The sequence below is a fragment of the Notamacropus eugenii genome, chromosome 2 (assembly GCF_028372415.1).
Source record: "Notamacropus eugenii isolate mMacEug1 chromosome 2, mMacEug1.pri_v2, whole genome shotgun sequence".
Lineage (NCBI taxonomy): Eukaryota > Metazoa > Chordata > Mammalia > Diprotodontia > Macropodidae > Notamacropus > Notamacropus eugenii.
In genome coordinates this window covers 404,457,406-404,477,246 of record NC_092873.1, presented here as the reverse complement: position 1 = coordinate 404,477,246, position 19,841 = coordinate 404,457,406, and the positions used below count along the sequence as shown (strand labels likewise).

Below are 19,841 nucleotides of genomic sequence, written 5' to 3'. Positions count from 1 at the left end.
TTAAATTATTGCTCAAGATAATTAAGTAGCAAGTGACAGAATAAGGATTTGAATCTAGGTCTTCTTGCCCCAATCCAGTGCTTTTTATGTTCTAGCACTTTGCATCCCATTATCTTAACATTCATCTCAATGTTTCAGAATAAGATTAATAGAATAGATGAAATACATCCAGACTAATTACACAGTCTTGAATCAGTGATAATAAGGATTAGGCTGAACACAACACTGTTTTTCAGACAAAATTTGTTACATCATCTTGTAGTAGCCATACCCTAAGCTTTCTGAGGGCACCCAATTTTCCTGGTATACCAAAAGTACAATTTAAAAAAAAAATAATTTTGTAAAGTTGACATATGATATGTAAGGATTCCAATGTTTCCTTCTGTTCCACTGGTGTTGGCTATGAAGCAAACATTGCCTGAAATCTTATTGTGATTTGTTGACAGTATCAAAAAACTGGTCCATAAAAATTCTGCTTAGGATCTTGCCAGAAAGAAAATCTTAAGATGCCATTATAGTTTCAGTAATTGGGTTTGTTTGTTTTTTTTTTTTTAATTTTATACATGAAGGTGGTAATGATACTGCTATTTTTGAAACCTTAAAATATGCCGTATCTTAAGGATGAGCTGTAACAGTTCACTGTTATGAAATAGATTAGATATTAAGAATTTTTAGGGGAGAATATTCTTACTGTATGAAAGATTTAACCAAAGAATTATGTTTGACACTTGGAAACTGAGTCTCATAATCAAGGTTAAGATTTATTATTAGTAATAGAGGGAGGGGGAAATGTAGTCCTTTTTTGAGCCCTTAAAATATACTTTTATATGCCCTTCATTTCTAAAGACAAATTATTGGGTTTTTAAAAATTACATTGTAAGCTGTTCCCTAGCTATTTTTCTAAACATTTATGGATAAATCCCCTCATGGGATCTGCTGAAATACAGCCTTTTGGCTAAACAACGATCTGCCTTGCAACTTGCAAAGTCGTCGGAATGAGACACAGGACAGGGACTTGGTAGTAAATTCTGTATATCTGTTTTAGTGTAGGATGACAATGTTTCAGTCACCATGTAGCCACCGGAATTTACACAATAGTTTAACTATTTGGCTACTCCCTATTATAATAAATCATATCAAGAAAGGAAGCATGACTCTTCTTTTAAAATATTTTTTCTACTCTGAATTTAACTGTATGTTCTAGAGTCATATTAACATTTCAGTCTTAATACTCTTGTTATGTTAGCTTACAGATTTGCCCTTTTCTTTTACAGGATGAAGTGGCACATACTCTAACAGAAAGCAGAGTATTAAAAAACACTAGGCATCCCTTTTTAACAGTAAGTAATCTTAAACAATAAGTATTTTTCTTTTCACCTTAAAACTTTGTTTTGATGATTATTCTACTCTATAAATTAACGTCTAAACAAAAAAAATTAAGGTATCTTTTGTTTACTTTAGTCATTCTGTTTGCTTAAAGTAATTAAGAAAGTGATGGAGAAAGAACTCAGATTTTTTGAAGTTTGGAGAAAATGTCAATTATTATGGAATCTCATATTTGAAAAGAACCTTAGAAGTTATCTAGTCCAACCCTACTTCCAAATATGTGAATTCCTTCTACAATATATCTGGCAAGTAGCCATCTAGGCTTCCATTTATAATCTATATATAAGAGGCACCAAAGTAAAGTGAATAAATAGAAGACTAAACTTAGAATCAAGAAGGCTGGGTTTCCAACACTGCCTCAGACACCTATGTGCTATTTGACCTTGAAACAATTCACTTAGTTTTTAAGTGCTCCAAGCAGCTTTCTGCAACTATTAGTTACAAACTTGCTGCCAGTCTGCACTGGAAGAGTTTTACCTCTGGGCCTTCTCCAAGATAGTGAATTCACATGATTTTGCCAGTGTATATTTTGATTTGTGGTCGTAATGTGTTTCCAGAGTTATATTAGCATATTGTGACTCCTTTTTGATCCCTATTTTTAAAATACCAAAGAGTAACAAAATCAGAAATTCAACTTAAATTTGAAAACAAGATTGTAATATATAAATGCTCAATTAGTATTGCCTTAAAATAACCATTATAGGAATACATATGAAGCAACCTTATAGTAATTATGTTACAACTTAGAGGAATATCCTACAGATAAAAACTAGAAATATGAAAAGGCATGATATAGAACTATCATAAGCAAGGTATAAAAACTGTGAAGTGGGTGTGTGTGTGTGTTCTGTTATGTTGTGTACCTGTGTGACTTAGCTATCCCTTTGAACTAAACTAATAAGCCCTTTAGTCTTACTCCTAGAATTCTTTAGTTTATCTGAAGCAGAATCCAGTAAAGGGGTTTTACTTCCTGTATTTCTAGCACTATTTTGTTTGTTACTTGAGCTCTATTAATGTAGATTGTGGCAAAATAAGGCTTAAGTAGTGATATATTTTATACCAAATCCCTTTGAATGACAGTATTCATGTTGTAGCATGTTGTGCCATACTAGACTGAGTTGGTGAACTGAAACATTTAGAGGGAAAAAGTGACATTGAAGACATATTAAAAATCACAATCAATAATTTTAACTATCCCCTAAGAGAACTTGTCTCTACTAGAATAAAGTGAAAGTTGAAGATAGCATGTATGAAAATTTCCAGGCACCACAATTCAGTATCCAAAGACTCAAAAGCCTACTATTGTCATATTTATTGTTCAGAAATGCTCATTATCATTGTATGGTTTATTTTAATTCAAGATTATCATAAGTTCAGAAACAAAGAAGTTTTTCTATAAATAGTCATTGTAAAGCTGAACAGAATTAATCTATATTTCTTACAAGATCTCATCTGAGCACTTAAGATACGATATTAATGAAATATTTCTGTCCATTTCATCAGTCATAGCTTATTCTTTTTAAGTATTTCATAATTATAATGATGACATTATGAGCATATTTTTTTTCTTTTTTCTTTTCAAGTCCTTGAAATATTCTTTCCAGACAAAAGATCGTTTGTGTTTTGTGATGGAGTATGTCAATGGAGGAGAGGTGAGCTAAAGAAACATACTTAGTTTTGTATCTAATTTATTAAAACATAAGTATAGCAATTATTTACTATGTGGATGAAATATAGATCTGGATGTCTTGTATGATAGTGACAAAATGGTTTTGTTGACTAGATTTTCCACGTAATGGGAAGAAAGAAAATAGTAATCATTTTGTCTTAATTGCCATTCCTGGTATTTTTAATTTCATAGAACAATTTAACTTTGCTTGAGTGTATTTAATTTCCTCCAGCTCCTTATGTGTTTTCTATTCCTCACTTTTGAAAAACTTATTAACATACAGACAGAATTTACTGGAGTAGTTGATCAGAAATACTTTGTACTAGGAGGATTCCAAAATCCTCCAACTATGTAGTGTAGTCTGTAGCAATACTGTCAAGCACAGATAGAAACTGAGGCCACTAATCCATATGAAAGGATCCTGTTGGGCCACATAATTGATTTAGTTTTAAAATGTAATGTTACCTATGTTTTTTTGTATTATTTGTATTCATTTTCTTAAATATTCCCCAATTACATTTTAATCTGGTTTGGGCTACACTCAAGAGTGGTGTGGTCATTGTGTTTGTTGCTTCTGGTTTATAAGGATAAATTATTCTTTTTCCTTCACAAAGGAAAAAACTACCTTGATTTGATAACCTAACTGTCTTCTGCAAAATTCTTTGAATCCACAGATTGATTGGCACTATCAATAAAACTTATGAATTCAGCAAATGTTTCCTAAGTGCCTGCCACTGTATTATTAATACTACATTATAGGTGATGTAAAGATGAATAAGATATACCTAACCTCACCAATCTGAAAAGTTCCACCTGAAGAGAAAAGATGTATACAAAAGGTGTGATAAGTTCTATGGTATATGTACAAGGAATTTTAAAAAGGGAACGATCAGTTAAGGCAGGAGAGAGACTCGGAAACAGAGGGTTCATGTAAATGTTAGAATTTGAGTTAGACCTTTAGGGGATAGGTGGTATTTGGACAGAGAGAAAAGAAAGAATTAGTATTCTAAAAAGAGTTAACAGTGTGAGCAAAGGCAAAGAGGTAGCAAAATATAGGACATAAACAAAGTAAAGAGAACTTTTAGTAATACAGAATTTGGGAAGTGAACAGCCTGGTTAACAAGATCTGAGATTGTGGTTTGGGATTTCTGGGTGGCTTAATATATATGAATGAATTGGCCAAGCTAGTACCTCAAATCTGATATTGGAATGAAATGAAAAATATATATGTGTATATATGTATACATATATATGAATATGGATATTTCTATAAGCCTAAAAGCTGGAGACTAAGTCAGTTAATCCATTAATCCATAAACATTTATTAAGCTCCTCCTGTGGCCCAAGTACTATTAGATTTGGGGGATACAAAGGCAAAACTGAAATAGTTCTTGCCTTCAAGAACCTTGCATTCTATTGGGAGAAATAAGGTATAGATATATATAGGTAAATATAAGACATATACAAAATTGATATAAAGGAATTAGCTGCTGGGAGAAATCAATAAAAGTCTCATATAGGGGTTATTATTTGAACTGAGCTTTAATAGAGATTTAGGCATTCTAAGAGAAGGGTGAAGAGGCAGTATATTCTAGGCATGAAGGGACAGTCTGTAGATTAAAACATTAAAAGCTATCAGATGCAATCTGAAGTCAAAAGCTGAATGGGAAGAACATGTTTTAAACTATAGCACTTTAATCTTAATGCACACTTTCAGGTCTGTAAATGACCGTAACACTTTCCGAATGGAATAAAACCCCAACAATACTAATGAAACAAAAACCTGGACATTATTAATGGTTGGGCCTATCAGCCAGTATCAAGTATAGAAAGATGAAAACTTCCTGTTTGAAAATTAGGAAGATGATTGATAAACAGTGTCAGGATTCTACAGAAATAACTCTGTAACAAGTAGACATCACTTCACCATATAATAATCAACGCTTATTTAGAGGTTCAGTGTTGTATTAGTCAAACGAGTGGTTCATTTCCAGATGGAATCTATGAAATGGCTAACATCCAAGAATGGAATCCAAAGGCCCATCATGGGCAACATTCACATAAACTTTGCCATTTGATAAAGAAGTGTCAAACAGATAGCTAAGCTGTATGAATTTGTTTCTGAAGGTGGAGGGGTTTAAGATAACACTTCTTTACCAGGTCATTGCCACTAGAAATGATTGGGACTTAGTGATCAGTGTAAATTATTCAAGGAAAGGGTTAAAACTATGCCACTCATCATTGAAGCCTGTAACAATTTAGTGCCTATTGAATAGCTCAGAAGACATAATTTGGTGGCTAGAATTTTACATTAGTAGTTTACTTTCTTGCGTGGACTGAAAAATGACAAATCTATACTACAAATATTGATCTCAAAAGATCTTGGAGAACTGAGTTGACTGTCCTGGAACTAGATTGTTACCATAGACTGAACTCTTTGTCACAATTGTTCAGACATACAATTGACTCATTAAAAACTTCAGAACAACATTGTCAGTACTTATTTCCTAGTCACATGGAATGAAAAGATTTAAAAACATGGGGATCAGAATCATGTTGGAATAGATGGAGATTTATCTCATCTCTCTCCTCCTGTATTAGATGAGAATTTTACTGAGGATGTGTTCAGTGAACCTATATAGTATGATACACACACACACACACACACACACACTTTTGTTCATTGACAAAAAAGCAGTTAACGTATACAATTGGGCATGATCTATAGAATAGAATATGAAGGAATAATAAGAAGTATCCCAGGACTGTTTCCACCCAAGCTTCATTGAAAAATGTGAGAAAATGATAGTAAACCACAAGTAATAATTATCATTAACTCATAAAAATTTTTTTAAAAAGTGTTTTTAATAGATGCTGTCATGCTAAAATTAACCGCATATTATGGAAAGCTCTTAACAAATAGAGACCTAATGGGAAAAAAATCAAAACCATTTGATAATAGGATGAAGTAAATATTTCCATCAATCTACCTGGTTTTAGATTTTCTGAAGATATGTTCAGTGTGCCAGTGGAAGACAGATGATTTTGCATCCCAGTTCTTTTCTTCAGCTACCAAAGACAATGATTTTATCTAGGTATCTAGTAGTCCACAGATCATTGAATATAAAAGAACACAAAATGAGATAGCCTCTTGCCCCCTGACCATTTATTTCCGAATTCCATCAAATATAAGGTGAGGAAAATGAGAATAATTATAATAATTATATAGGCCAATTACAACTTTATACTTCCTACAAAGTGTCTACCCCCCCCCCAAAAGTACAAACATAAGAAAACAACATATTGTCTAAAGAACAAAACAGATGTGCCCCAAAGTCCCAGATGTGTAAAGAATAACTCACCAATTTGGTAATTATTGAAAAAGACACTTTAAAACACTAGCATTTATAAAACCTTTATTTATTGTTGCAAAACTTTTGACTCAGTTCCACATTCTGGCTTATCCACGTCCTACAAATATATTATGTACTACAAATACATAAAATACACCCAAGTATTGGTGAAATTTTAAGCTTTCCATAGTTGTTAAGTTGTTCAGTCAGGTCCAACTCTTCATCATTCTGTGTACTATGTTGTATGTGAGATTTTCTTGGCAAAGATACTGGAGTGATTTGCCATTTACTTCCCCAGTGGACTAAAGCAAATAGAATTTAATTGACTTGCCCATGGTCACACAGCTACTAAGTGTCTGAGGCTGGGTTTGAATTCAAGTCTTCCTAAACTCCAGGTCCAGGGCTCTATCCACTGAACCACCTAGCTGCTCTTTCATAGTTTAGAACTGTCCTAAGACTTTGGAAACACCCTATACAATGAGGATGACTGAGTATTAAGTTTACTTCTAATTATATAGGCTAAGAGTAGAAGAAAGGAGCCCTGACGTGCTATGTACTCTATGGGATCACAGTGAGTTGGACACTACTAAACAACTAAATAACAATAAAATAGCAGCTGTTCATTTATAAAAGCATCTACATCTTCCATCCTCCCGTTTCCTGCAATTCACAAACATTCTAATGAAAACAGTGTATTAGAGCTAATAGTGTACGCCAAGAAGTCTGTTTGGATTCTCAGCGTTTAGTTTTAACAGAGAAGTCTTTGAGCTTGATTCTGTTGGTCAGCTAGAACCATTGGAAAAAGGTGATTCTGATCAGTACTTTGACTTTTCTCCAGACAAGACACACTGAACATAAAACGACTTTTTATGCATGGCAAGAGACCTCCTGAAATCCTGAAATAAGTCAAAGCTTAAGGGAAACAACATGTTAAACATATTTGTTATACCAGCTCTTACAGTCCTGTACCGAGTAGCCCAAGTCAGTAGCTCAGGTCTGATATTGAGTTGAGACACATAGGTTATTTATCAATATGCTAGTATGCAAGACTTATTGAATAGATCTCATGTTGGTTTGTTTCTGGATAGAGCCCATGAGATTGCTAAGATCTAAGCATGCAGTTGTAAGGTCTTCCATGGATAACATACACATAAAATCAACCAGTGTTATATTAACCAAGTAACATGAAACAAATAGCTGAGACATAAAGATTTGTACACAGTAATGGAAGATTTTTTATCATACCGATGAAAGACCACATCATTGCTACCAGTAATTATAGAAATGTGATCCTTAAGTATCCTAGACTTTCTACTTCATGCGGATTTTGTAAGAATGTATTGAAATTGTGCAACATATCACTGAGGATCACAAAAATTTAGCACCTACTCGATAACTGAAACAAACAAGCAAGTGGAGAATTACACCAGAAACTCACTGTCCTTTGTAAACTGCCGGATAAGCAATAGCTCAGTGGTACAGTAGATAGAGCCCTGGCCTTAGAGTCAAGAGGACCTGAGTTCATATCTGGCCTTAGACACTTTACATTTACTAGTTGTGTGATCCTGGGCAAGTTACTTAACCTTGATTGTCTCCTCCCAAAAATAAATAAATTAGTAAACCAATAGGTACAGCTCAATACTACAAAGTATAAACTCCAAAAAATCCTTGAGAATTCAACAAATAAACTGTACTGGAACCAAATAATACATCCCAAACAAAATATTCCAGCAGCCAACCAGACGCAATATTGACCTATATGAATATTTTAAAATTAAATTTATTTTTTTCACAGTTTAAGTGCTAAATTGTTTCCCTCTTTCGCTCCCCACCCTGTGTAGAAAAGGCCACCATTTGACACAGATTTATAAATATATGTAAAACCATATGCATAATTCCATTTATCATTTTTTTTTTCTGGAGGTGGATAGCATCTTACTTTATAGATTCTTTATAGTTAATTTGAATATTTATAGTCTACAGAATAACTTAGTCATTCACAGTTGTTTTTCAGACAATATTGTTGTTACTGTATACAACATTCTCTTGGTTCTGCTCATTTTACTTTTCATTATTTCATGCAAGTCTTTTCATGTTTTTTTTTAAACTCATACAGTTCATCATGTCTTACAGCATAGTAGTATTCCCTCATAATCATATACCACAACTTGTTTAGCCATTTCCCAGTTAATAGGCATCCCCTCTGCCCCCAGTTCTTTGCTGTCACAAAGAGAGCTGTGATAACTATTTTAGAACATACGGGTTCTTTTCCTTTTTTTCTGATCATCTTGAGAAGCAGACCAAATAGTGGTATTTCTGGGTCAAAGAATGTACACAGTTTTATAACTCTTTGGGCATAATTCCGAATTGCTCTCCAAAATGGTTGGATCCACAGTGAATGTGTCCCAATTTTTTCATAATTCCAATATCTGTCATTCTCCCTTTCAGGTGTAAGAGAAAATCTCAAAGTTATTTTGATTTCCATTTATCTAATCAATAGTGACTTAGAGCCTTTTTCATATGACTTATTTTGTTTTGTTTCTGACTTCATCAGAAAACTGCCTGTCCTTTAGAAATTTATGAATTGGGGAATAACTCATATTCTTACATATTTGACAAAGTTTTCTGTATATTTGAGATATGAGACTTTTCTCCAGGAAAATACCTATAAAACTTGCCCCCAGTTTTCTGCTTTCTTTATAATCTTGGCTAAGTTAGTTTTATTTGTATAAAATATTTTTAATTTAATGTAATCAAATTATCCATTTGAAATCTTACAGTGCTCTGTTTTTTGTTTATTCATAAATTTTTCTCCTATTCATAAACCTGATAAGTATTATGTTCCATGTTCTTCCAGGGTTTTTTTTATGATATCTCTATATCTGGGTCATGTATCCATTTTGACCTTATCTTGGTAAATGGTGCAAGATATTGATCTATACCCAATTTCTGCCAGACTTCTTTCCAGTTTTCTCATCAGTTTTTATCAAATAGTGTATGCTTATCCCAAAAGCTTAAATCTTTGCAATTCAACACGATTGACCCATATGAAATTTAAAATCGTTTGAATAAGTTTTGCCTCACTGAATACTTAGTAACCTCCCAACTATGTGGCATATTAAGTTTTCAGAATTGTATACTTATTCAAAATAATCAAAGCCATCTAGCAGTGGAATGAAGTACAAATGATGAGTTGTCCTGGAACAGTTTTTGTTTGAACTTTATCAAATACATGATAAGAAGAATTAAACTGTTACTACTATCCCTGCTATCAATATGTAACAGTTATATAACACTTTAAGGTTTATGAAGAATTTTACATAATGTTATTTACTGAATTCATGGGAGAAATCTATGTATCAGAGGATGGCAACATGGTGGAGAGGCTTTGGGTAAAGATTAACATAGGTAGAAACAGATACCACATCATGGGATCATAGATCCACAAGATAGTAGTCAGCAGATCCTGGATTTAAATGTAAGCCATCTAAGTCCAATTTAAGTACCTCTACTACATATCTTACAGGTAGGTAGGACAAGAGGAGAAAAAGATGATGTGTTCAGGAAACAGATCATAAACTTTCCACTGAAAAATTATATGTGCTGAAGGACTTCATTTACCTACACATCTGCTAAGCTCCCTCTCTCCCTTCCAGTGGCAAAAGGCCTGATTTTTCAAAAGATGAATAATGGAGTTAGGGAAAATGTCTTGGATCTGGAAGTCCCCAAAAAGGTGGAACTGATAACTGAACTTGTGCACAAAGTATAATTCTCCTGCTGGTTTGCTGCGGTGGGGCTTGCTGGGATGCTTCCTGTCCTGGACTGCCTCTCCCCTTTTACCCAAATGATATGGACCTTTCTGGCTGATCCTTCAAGTCTCCTGGGCTAAAAGAATGCTCCTTTGTTCCAGTATTTGTTCTAGACTGCTATTTTATGGCTGTTTGGTGGCGAATATGAGAGATCTACAGCAGTTTACTGCTTACGCTGCCATCTTGGCTCCTGGAAGTCCCCTTCCAGAATTTGTCTTAAGAGATTAATGTGGATACATAAGAAAACTCTTGTACTGCAAGGCAGTTTAATACAGTGAATAGTATGTAGAACAGAAAGCCCAGCAAACTGATATTTGAATCTCAGCTCTGATTCTTGTTAGCTGTGAGACCTTGGATAATTTATTTAACCACCTTCAACTTCAGTTTCCTTATTTGGAAAGTGAGTAATATTTTTAATTCCTGCTTACTCACAGGGTTGTTGTGAGACTGAAAAGTTTAATGAAAACAAAGAATTAAACTATTCTGTCAAAAAAGAAACTCATCTTCCAAGTTAGATAGTAAAAAGACACACATTCAAGGCTAGGTAACAGAGGAGGAATGTAAAAGCAAGGCTTAGTTCTGTAACAAAAATATCGGAAATACTGAGATTCAAAATGAGCTGAATCTAGTAGCAAATGTTTTTTCAACAATAGAAGTTTTTGTTTTTTTTTTTTAATGGATACATTGGGGAAAAGCACTATCAAATAAGGACTAGGTGCACTGTGCAAGGTGGATGGGATAATGATAATGACTTGTATTTAACTCTTATGTTTTATTTGTTTTAGCTTATTAATAATCTTTGGGCTAGAAATAGCAGAAGAGAAATGACTACTACAGAGTTACTAGGCTGGTATGTCAGTTAAACCACATAAAGTTTATCTCAAATTCGTCATGAAAACACTTCCATAACAGTCATATTGTGAAAGATTAATTATATTTACCTCCTAGTATAGTTTTGCTATCTATTTCTTCCTCTGACTCCCTTAACTTCTCCTCCAAGAATTTGGATACTGTACCACTTGGAGCATATGTTTAGTAATGATAATGCTTCATTGTCTATGGTGCCTTTTAGCAGGATATAGTTTCCTTCCTTATCTCTTTTGATTAGAACTGTTTTTGCTTTTGCTTTGTCTGAGATTAGGATTGCTACCCCTGTTTTTTTAACTTCAACTGAAGCATAATATATTCTGCTCCAGCCTTTTACCTTTACCCTTAATGTATCTCCCTGTTTCAAATGTGCTTCTTGTAAACAGCATATTGTAGGATTATAGTTTTTAATCCATTGTGCCATCTGCCTCTGTTTTATGGAAGAGTTCATCCCATTTACATTCACATTTAAGATTACTATCTATGTCTTTCTCTCCTTCCTATTTCCCCCGGATTTATGCTTTTAGTTCTCCCTTCTCCTTTCCTTCCTCAAGAGTTTTAATTTCGACCACCACTCCCTCAGTCTTCCCTCCCTTTTATCAGCCTCCCTCCCTTTTCTTTCCCCTTTTCTCTCCTACTGCCTGTAGTGCGAATTAGATGTCTATATTTAACTGAGAATATTATTCCCTCCTTGAACTAAATCTGATGAGAATAAGGCTCAAACAATGTTCATCCTCCTCCCTTCTTTCCATGTATTATAATGTTTTTGTGCCTCTTTATGTAATGTAATTTCCCCTTTTCTGCCTCCTTCTTTCCTCTTCTTCCTTCACACCTATTAATTAGGTTTTTTATCATCACACCAGTTAATTTATACCCACACCCTCTATCTATGTATATCCCTTTCAAATGTTGTAGTAAATATGTAGTTTTCAAGATTAACAAGTGTTATCCTCCCATGTGGGAATATAAACAGTTTGCCCATATTGAATAATAAGATTTTCTTTTATTCCCATTCCCCCTGTTTACCTTTTTTATACCTCTCTTGAGTCTTGTATTTGAAAATAAAATTTTCTATTGCTCTCTAGTCTTTTCATCATGAAGGTTTGGAAATCCTTCATTTCATTGAATATCTATCTCCTTGCCTGAAAAAATTATACTCAGTTTTTCTGGGTAGTTGATCCTTGGTTGTAGTCCAGTCTCTTTTGCCTTACAGAATATCATATTCCAATCCCTCTGATATTTTAATATAGAAACTACAAGTTCCTGTGTGATCCTGACTGTAGTTCTCTGATACTTGAATTGTTTCTTTCCAGCTACTTGCTGTATTTTCTCCTTGATCTGATAATTCTAGAATTTGGCAATAATATTCCTTGATGTTTTCAATTTGGAATCTCTTTCAGGAGGTGATAGGTGGATTCTTTCCATGACTATTTTGACCTCTGGATATAGGACATCAGGGCAATTTTCTGGGATGATTTCTTTGAAGATACTGTCTAGGCTCTTTTTTGCTTCATGACTTTCTGGTAGAGCATTAATTCTTCAGTTTTTCTCTCCTGATTCTATTTTCTAAGTCAGTTGTTTTTCCAATGAGATACTTTACATTTTCTTCTGCTTTTTCATTCTGTCGATTTTGTTTGACTAATTCTTAACGTCTCATAGAGTCATTAGTTTCTACTTACCCTATTCTAATTTTTAATGAATTGTTTTCTTCAGTTAGCTTTTATACCTCCTTTTTCAAAGAGTTATTTACTCCAGTAAGCTTTTGTATTTCCTTATCCATTTGGCCAATTTTCTTTTTTAAGGAGCTGATTATATTTTTCAGATCATTGGTCAGTTTGTCTTCTACCACTTTAATTTGGCTTTTATAATACTTCTTGAGGTCTTCCAAGGATGCTCTTTGAGCTTGAGACCAGGTCATATTCTCTTTTTTAGATTTTGGATGTGGGTACAGTGTCAGTACTTTCCTTTTCTGGATTCATATTTTGTTCTTCCCTATTCCTGGAGTAAGATTCTATGGTGTTTGGTTTTTCTAATTTGCTTCTTCTCATGGTGATTGCCTTTTTCTTGGCTTTTAAAGTAGATCTCAGCTTCTTGAGCACAGGGAGCTCTGTCCCACATTTCATGTCTTGGGAGCTAGGGTTGTGGCTACTGACTTTGTGTTCTGTTCTTTCAACTAGAAGCTATATAATGCTGCAGCTTATTTGGTGCTGAGTTGGCTAGTGTGTGCCAAGGCCAAGGCCAAGTGAAGTCTCAGTTTCCCCAGGGTTACATTTAAGCTCAGGGCATGAGGTATGGAGGAGGGGTGGTTTTGCTTCTGTAGGTCTCCTTCCTTTGGGCTGTACTAACTCCCTCTGTGCTGGTGTCTGCCCAATTGCCCTGGCTGTGCTAGGGCACTCCTGGCTTCCTGGTCTACCCCCTTTGGACTCAGCATCTCCTGCTCAGATGTGGCTTGCTGGGACACTTTCATCTTGTTGTGGTCCCCTTTTGCCACAGCAAGAGGGACTCTTCCCAGTGGTCTCTCTAGCCTCCCAATCTAAAAGATTGTTTACCCGTTCTGCTGGCTCCACTATTCCAGGATTTTTCCTGGGACAATATTCTCTGTGTTTTTAAAGTTTAACCAGGAAGGATGAGAGCATTTAAAGTTTTCTCTGCCGTCTTGGCTCCTGGAAGTTCAAGTAGGTGACTTTCAAACATTTAGTCTATGGGCTGATAGCCCCAGGAATAGCTGCTGCAGCTGCAGTGGGCCCTGCACTTCTCTCTCATCCAGTTATACCGTAATATAATCCTGTGCTGAGTGGTTTTGGAATCCCAATTTCTGCAAGTGATTCAGCCTGCCCAGGGCCATTCCTGATCCACTATGACTGCTTCTTCTCCTGCATGCTCTGTGCTCCCCCAGTCCAGTGTAATAGATCCTTCCCGTTGATCTTTGGAGCTATCCTGGGCTGGATATCTGCCACACTCTGTCTCCCAGTGGATTCTGCCACTCTAAAATTCATTCAGATTCACTTCTTCAAGGTATCTGAAGGAATTTGTGGATGAGCACAGGCGAGTCCATGCTTTCACTACACTATCTTGAAATGAAATTTCCAGTGTAGTGCCCCAGGAAGCTGGGATAGAAACTCAAAAACTGCAAAGAAAATTAGGGACAGTTTCATCAAACCAATACTAGAATTCCAACCCCTCATACAACATAATCAAAAAGTCATCACACAGACTTTGCCCAAAGACCAGTTTCAAGAAACTTACTACGTCTGAAACCAGTCAATTCTGCCTTTCATTAGTTTTAATAGTTAAGTTTTTCTTCATATCAAGTCTAAATTTGTATCATTGCAATTTCTACCTATAGCTCCTAGTTCTGATCTCTTGTGTATCAGCCTAGTTATTCTATGCCTCAGTAGCATTGCTTTTTCTTCCAAGTCTTGTCTGGTAAGGAATTGCCCAAATTATTCCAGAGCAAGGGAAACATACCAAATGATCTGAAGTATTTCTCCAGGATATAAGGAGTTTTCTGAGGGAGCAATAACCTTAAAGTCAAGGCAACTCTGTGCTAAGGAAGGAGTTAGAAAAGGGCCATAGAGGATCAGCTGGTACTGTCTAAAACCAGTCTTTTCTTATCAGATAAGTCTTCCCCAATACTGGATCTCCACTGGATTGGAGAAGAACACTTCCTTTTCCAGGATGCATTGGTTTGCTTCCAGGATATTGGATACCTGATTTGGCCAGTCAAATGCATAATAATACAGCTGATGATTAGCAGCAGCAAACCTCTTACTTTAATATGGAAAAATGCCATTGTACCAATTGGGAGCAGTTTTAGGACTTCTTGCGTTAGCTGAGTGCTCAAGGAGTGGTACAGCCAGTCCAGTGGAGCAGGAATAGCTGCCTTTTCCTTAGCTAAAGGGATCTTATGGTCCTGTGCCCAGTTTTATATGGCATCACCACCACAAGATCCCAGATGGTAACTTGGACCTATCTCCTGACTTCTGATATTCTTGTAATGGCCCTAGCCTGATTGTTCAGCACATATGGTATCTCTGATAGGTTGATGATATGCCCCACAAACAACTTGATGTGATGGAAAGAATCAGCAAAATTCCTTCATTGTTCTTGACCACTTTGATTGTGCAGTCCTGTGCTCTCTAAGCTGAGACCTCTTGACTAGACTTATAGCCACCATCTAAGATCTTCTCTGCTTCATCCATCAAGGCTCTCTCACGTATTAGCCATGTTGTCTGCAACTGAGCCCACTTGGAAGAATTTGTCAGGACATCTGCTTCCCTAGGGTATCTTCTGATACTGGATCAGTGTGTGTTGAATTCCAATCTCTTCTAGGGGGTGGAACCATTGGTCAACCAGATAGAATGGTGTTTGTTAGGAACCATATCAAGCCCATTGTGCCAGGCAGTATTCCAGGGGTAAGATGTTGGATTAATATCTACTTTTTGCTAGGTTGCTTTCCAGTTTTCCCAGCACTTTTCCACTTTCCAGAATAGTGAGTTTCTATCATGAGAGCTGGGATCTTTGGGCTCATTAAACACTAGGCTCTGGTACTCATTTGCTTCTGTTTATTGGGTACTTAATTTCTTCCACTGATAGACTTTATTTCTTAATTAGTATAAAATTGTTTTGTTGGTTTCTCTCTTGTTGTATTGTTTAAGATCTGGTGTTGCTGGGCCTCTATCCTTCTATAGCAACAAGCACCCTGACACATCCAGGAAGGCCTGCTAACAGGTTCTTAGACCTACTTTTCTAAGGAAAACCACTTTTGCAGGGTCAACAATCTTTTTAAATCACATATACCAACAGAGAAAATATAAGCAGAGAAATAAAGACCAACAAGTAAGACTTCTAACTGTCTGACCATCATATATCACAGATCAAGAGATAGATCCATTTTTCTGACCATTACACACATACATAGTTACCAGAAAGAGAAGCACCAACATCTGGGTTTTCAAAGTAGGGCTGGGGTGGGACTCCATAATGGCTACCCAGAGTCTCATCTAGCACTTCTTCCAAAGAGTAAGCTCCTAAGCGAGGTGTGGGCCTTCCTACAAAACAAACCTCCCCTAATCAAGTTTCCCTTAATGGGCCCCACCTGAGGCCTGTTAATGGTCAGGGAAGATCTTTTAACTCTCATCAACTTTACACCATCTGACTTTTTAAAAAATAATTCTTTTTGAGATTCTTGACTTTTTGTTCTTCAAAGTGAATTTTGTTATTTTTTCTATAAACTAATTCTTTGATGATTTGATTGATAGAGCACTGAATAAACATTAATATACATAGTTTTGTCATTTTTAACATATTGGCTTGGCCTGCCCATGAGCAATTAATATTTTCCAATTATTTAGATGTCTTTTTGGAGGTAATATTTTTTTTGACAGACAAAGGAAAAGAGTTTATTAAAGATTCACCATATTTGGTTGACTTTTTTTCCCCATATAATTTTTTTTTCAGTTTTCAACATTCACTTCCACAAAATTTTGAATTCAAAATTTCTCCCCATCTCCCCCCTACCTGCACCCCAAGGCAGATGTATTCTGATTGCTCTTTCCTCTAATCTGCCCTCTCTTCTGTCACCCATCCTCCCACCAATCCCCTTCCTTTCTGTTTTCTTGTAGAGTAAGGTAGGTTTTTGTACTCCATTGCCTATATATCATATTTCCAAGTTGCATGTAAAAACAGCCTTTAACTTTCCTTTTTAAAGCTTTGAGTTCCACATTTTCTCCTTTTCCCGGTCCCAACCCATCCTCATTGAGAAGACAATCAATTTGATAAAGGTTATACATGTGGGGTTATGTAAAACACCTCCATAATAGTGATATTGTGAAAGACTCACTGTATTTCCCTCTATCCTGTCCCACCTTCCATTTATTCAATTTTCTCCTTTGACCTGTTCCTCTAACGAAGTATTTGCTTCCAATTACCCGTTCCCCCAATCTGCCATCCCTTCTGGTATCTCCCCTCTTATTCCCTTCCCTCCTGCTTTCCTGTAGGGTAACATAAATCTTCATACCCAATTGAGTGTGCATGTTATTCCCTCATGAAGCTAAATCCAGTGAAAGTAAGGCTCACCTATTCCTTCTCACCATCTTCTTCCCTTCCATTGTAAAAGCTTTTTTTTTGCCTCCTTTATGTGAGATGATTTATTAGATTCTACCTCTCCCTTTCTCTTTCTCCTAGTACATTCCTCTCAACCCTTAATTTTCTTTTTTAGATATCATTCCTTCATATTCAGGTCATCCGTGCCCTCTGTCTCTCTGTGACTCTCTCCCTCTCTCCGTACATATGTACATATATGTATACACACACACAAACACACACATAACATTCCTTCCTTCCAACTATCCTAATACTGAGAAAGATCTCAATTACAAATACCATCTTTTCATGTAGGAATGTGAGCAGTTCAACTTTGATAATTCCCTTATGTTTTCTCTTTCTTGTTAACTTTTTCAAGACTCCCTTGATTCTTGTATTTGAAAGTCAAATTTTCTATTCAGCTCTGGTCTTTTCAATGGGAATGCTAGGAAGTCATCTATTTTTTGAAATTCCATTTTTTCCCCTAAAATATTTTACTCAGTTTTGCTGGGTAGGTGATTTCTTGGTTTTAATTCTAGCTCCTTTGACCTCTGGAATATTGCATTCTAAGCCCTCTGATCTCTTAGTGTAGAAGCTGCTAAATTTTGTGTTATCCTGATTCCGTTTCCACAGTACTTGAATTGTTTCTTTCAGGCTCCTTTTTATATTTTCTCCTTGACCTGGGAGCTTTGGAATTTGACTACAATATTCCTAGGAGTTTTCCTTTTGGGGTCTCTTTCAAGAGATGATCAGTGAATGCTTTCCATTTCTTATTTACCCTCTGGTTCTAGAATATCAGGGCAGTTTTCCTTGAAAATTTCTTGGAAGATGATGTCTAGGCCTTTTTTTTGATCATGGCTTTCAGGCAGACCAATAATTTTTAAATGATCTCTCCTGGATCTATTTTCTAGGTCAGTTGTTTTTCCAGTGAGGTATTTTAACTGTCTTCTGTTTTTTCATTCTTTTGAATTTGTTTTAAAATTTCTTAATTTCTCAAAGTCATTGGCTTCCATTTGCTCTATTCTCATTTTTAAGGAATTATTTTCTTCTACCACTTCCAGGACTATATCACCAAGAGATCATAAAAATGGGAAAGGGTCCCACATGTACAAAAATATTTATAGCACCTCTTTGTGGTGGCCAAAAACTGAAAATCAAGGGAATATCCATCAATTGGGGAATGCCTGAAAAAATTGTGGTGTATGAATGTAATGGAATACTATTGTGCTATAAGAAATGATTAACAGGAAGACTTCAGAGAGGCCTAGAAAGACTTGTATGAACTGATGGTGAGTGAAAGGAGCAGAACCAGGAAAATTTTGTACACAGCAACAACCACAGTGTGTGAGGAATTTTTCTGGTAGATTTAGTACTTCATTGCAGTGCAAGGACTTAAAAAATTCCCAAAGAACTCTTAAGGCAAAATGCCTTCCACATCTAGAGAAAGAATATGGAAATCTATTGTAGACTGAAGCAGATTGTTTTCTTTTGTATTATATTTTGGTTTGTTTTATGATTTCCTCCATTCATTTTAATTCTTCTATGCAACATGACTAAGGTGAGAATGTATTTAATAGGAATGTATGTGTAGAACTTATATAAAACTGTATGCTGTCTCAGGGAGAGAAGGGGAAGGTAAAGGGGAAAGGGAGGAGGGAGGAGAAAAAAAATCTAAGATATATGGAAGTGATTGTAGAACACTAAAAACAAATAAAATAATAATAATAAAAAATAAAAAATTGTTTACACATATAAAAAAAAGGCTGTAATATCCCAACGATATCCCAAAAAGGGGAAAAGGACCTATTTGTACAAAAGTATTCATGGTAGCTCATTTTTGTTGTGCCTAAGAATTGGAAATCAAAGGGATGTCCATCAGCTGGAGAATAGCTAAATAAGCTGTGGTATATGATTGTAATGCAATGTTATTGTACTATAAGAAATGTCAAGCAGGATGATTTCAGAAAGACCTGGAAAGACTTAGATGAACTGATGCATAGTGGAGTAAACAGAACCACGATAACATTGTATGCAGTAATAGTAACATTGTTTGATAAAGTACTGTGAATAATTTAGCTGTTATCAGCAATAAAATTGGATCATTATCCAAGACAATCCCAAGGGACTAATGATGAAGCATACTATCCACCTCCAGAGAAAGAATTGACATTGTTTGAATACAGACTCTGAAGCATTCTATTTTTCACTTTCTTTTTTTTTGTCTTCTTTTACAAAAGTACTAATATGGAAATGTTTTACATAATTGCAAATGTATAAACTATATCTGATTGCTTCCCATTTCATGGAGAGGGAGGAGGAGAAGGGAGGTATAGAATTTGGAACTCAAAATTTTAAATAAAAATGTTTAAAAAATTGAAGAAGAAAAAAACAAATTATTTTCTTCAGTGAACTTTTGGGCCTCTTTTTCCATTTGACCCTTTCTGATTTTTAAGGCATTCTTCTCCTTATTAGTTTTTTGGACCTCTTTTGCCTTTTGGATTAATCTAATTTTAAAGATATTATTTTTTTCAGCCATTTTTTGGATTTCCTTTTAGCAAGCTGTTGGCTCGTTTTTCATGATTTTCTTGCGTCACTCATTTCTCTTTCCAATTTTTTCTCTACTTCTTTGACTGGATTTTCAAAATCCTTTTTGAGCCCTTCCATGGCCTGAGA

The 19,841-nt window shown here is 35.4% G+C and overlaps 1 protein-coding gene across 14 annotated transcripts in view; it reads left to right on the top strand.

Moving 5' to 3' along the window:
• The window catches only part of AKT3 (AKT serine/threonine kinase 3), a 428,671-nt gene that overhangs the window by 316,178 nt on the left and 92,652 nt on the right, over window positions 1-19,841 (top strand). For all 14 annotated transcript variants that reach the window (XM_072647619.1, XM_072647620.1, XM_072647616.1 and 11 more), the window contains 2 exons: window positions 1,275-1,340; window positions 2,970-3,038. In XM_072647619.1, coding sequence (XP_072503720.1) covers window positions 1,275-1,340; window positions 2,970-3,038 — 135 coding nt within the window. The remainder of the gene's footprint in view (window positions 1-1,274; window positions 1,341-2,969; window positions 3,039-19,841) is intronic.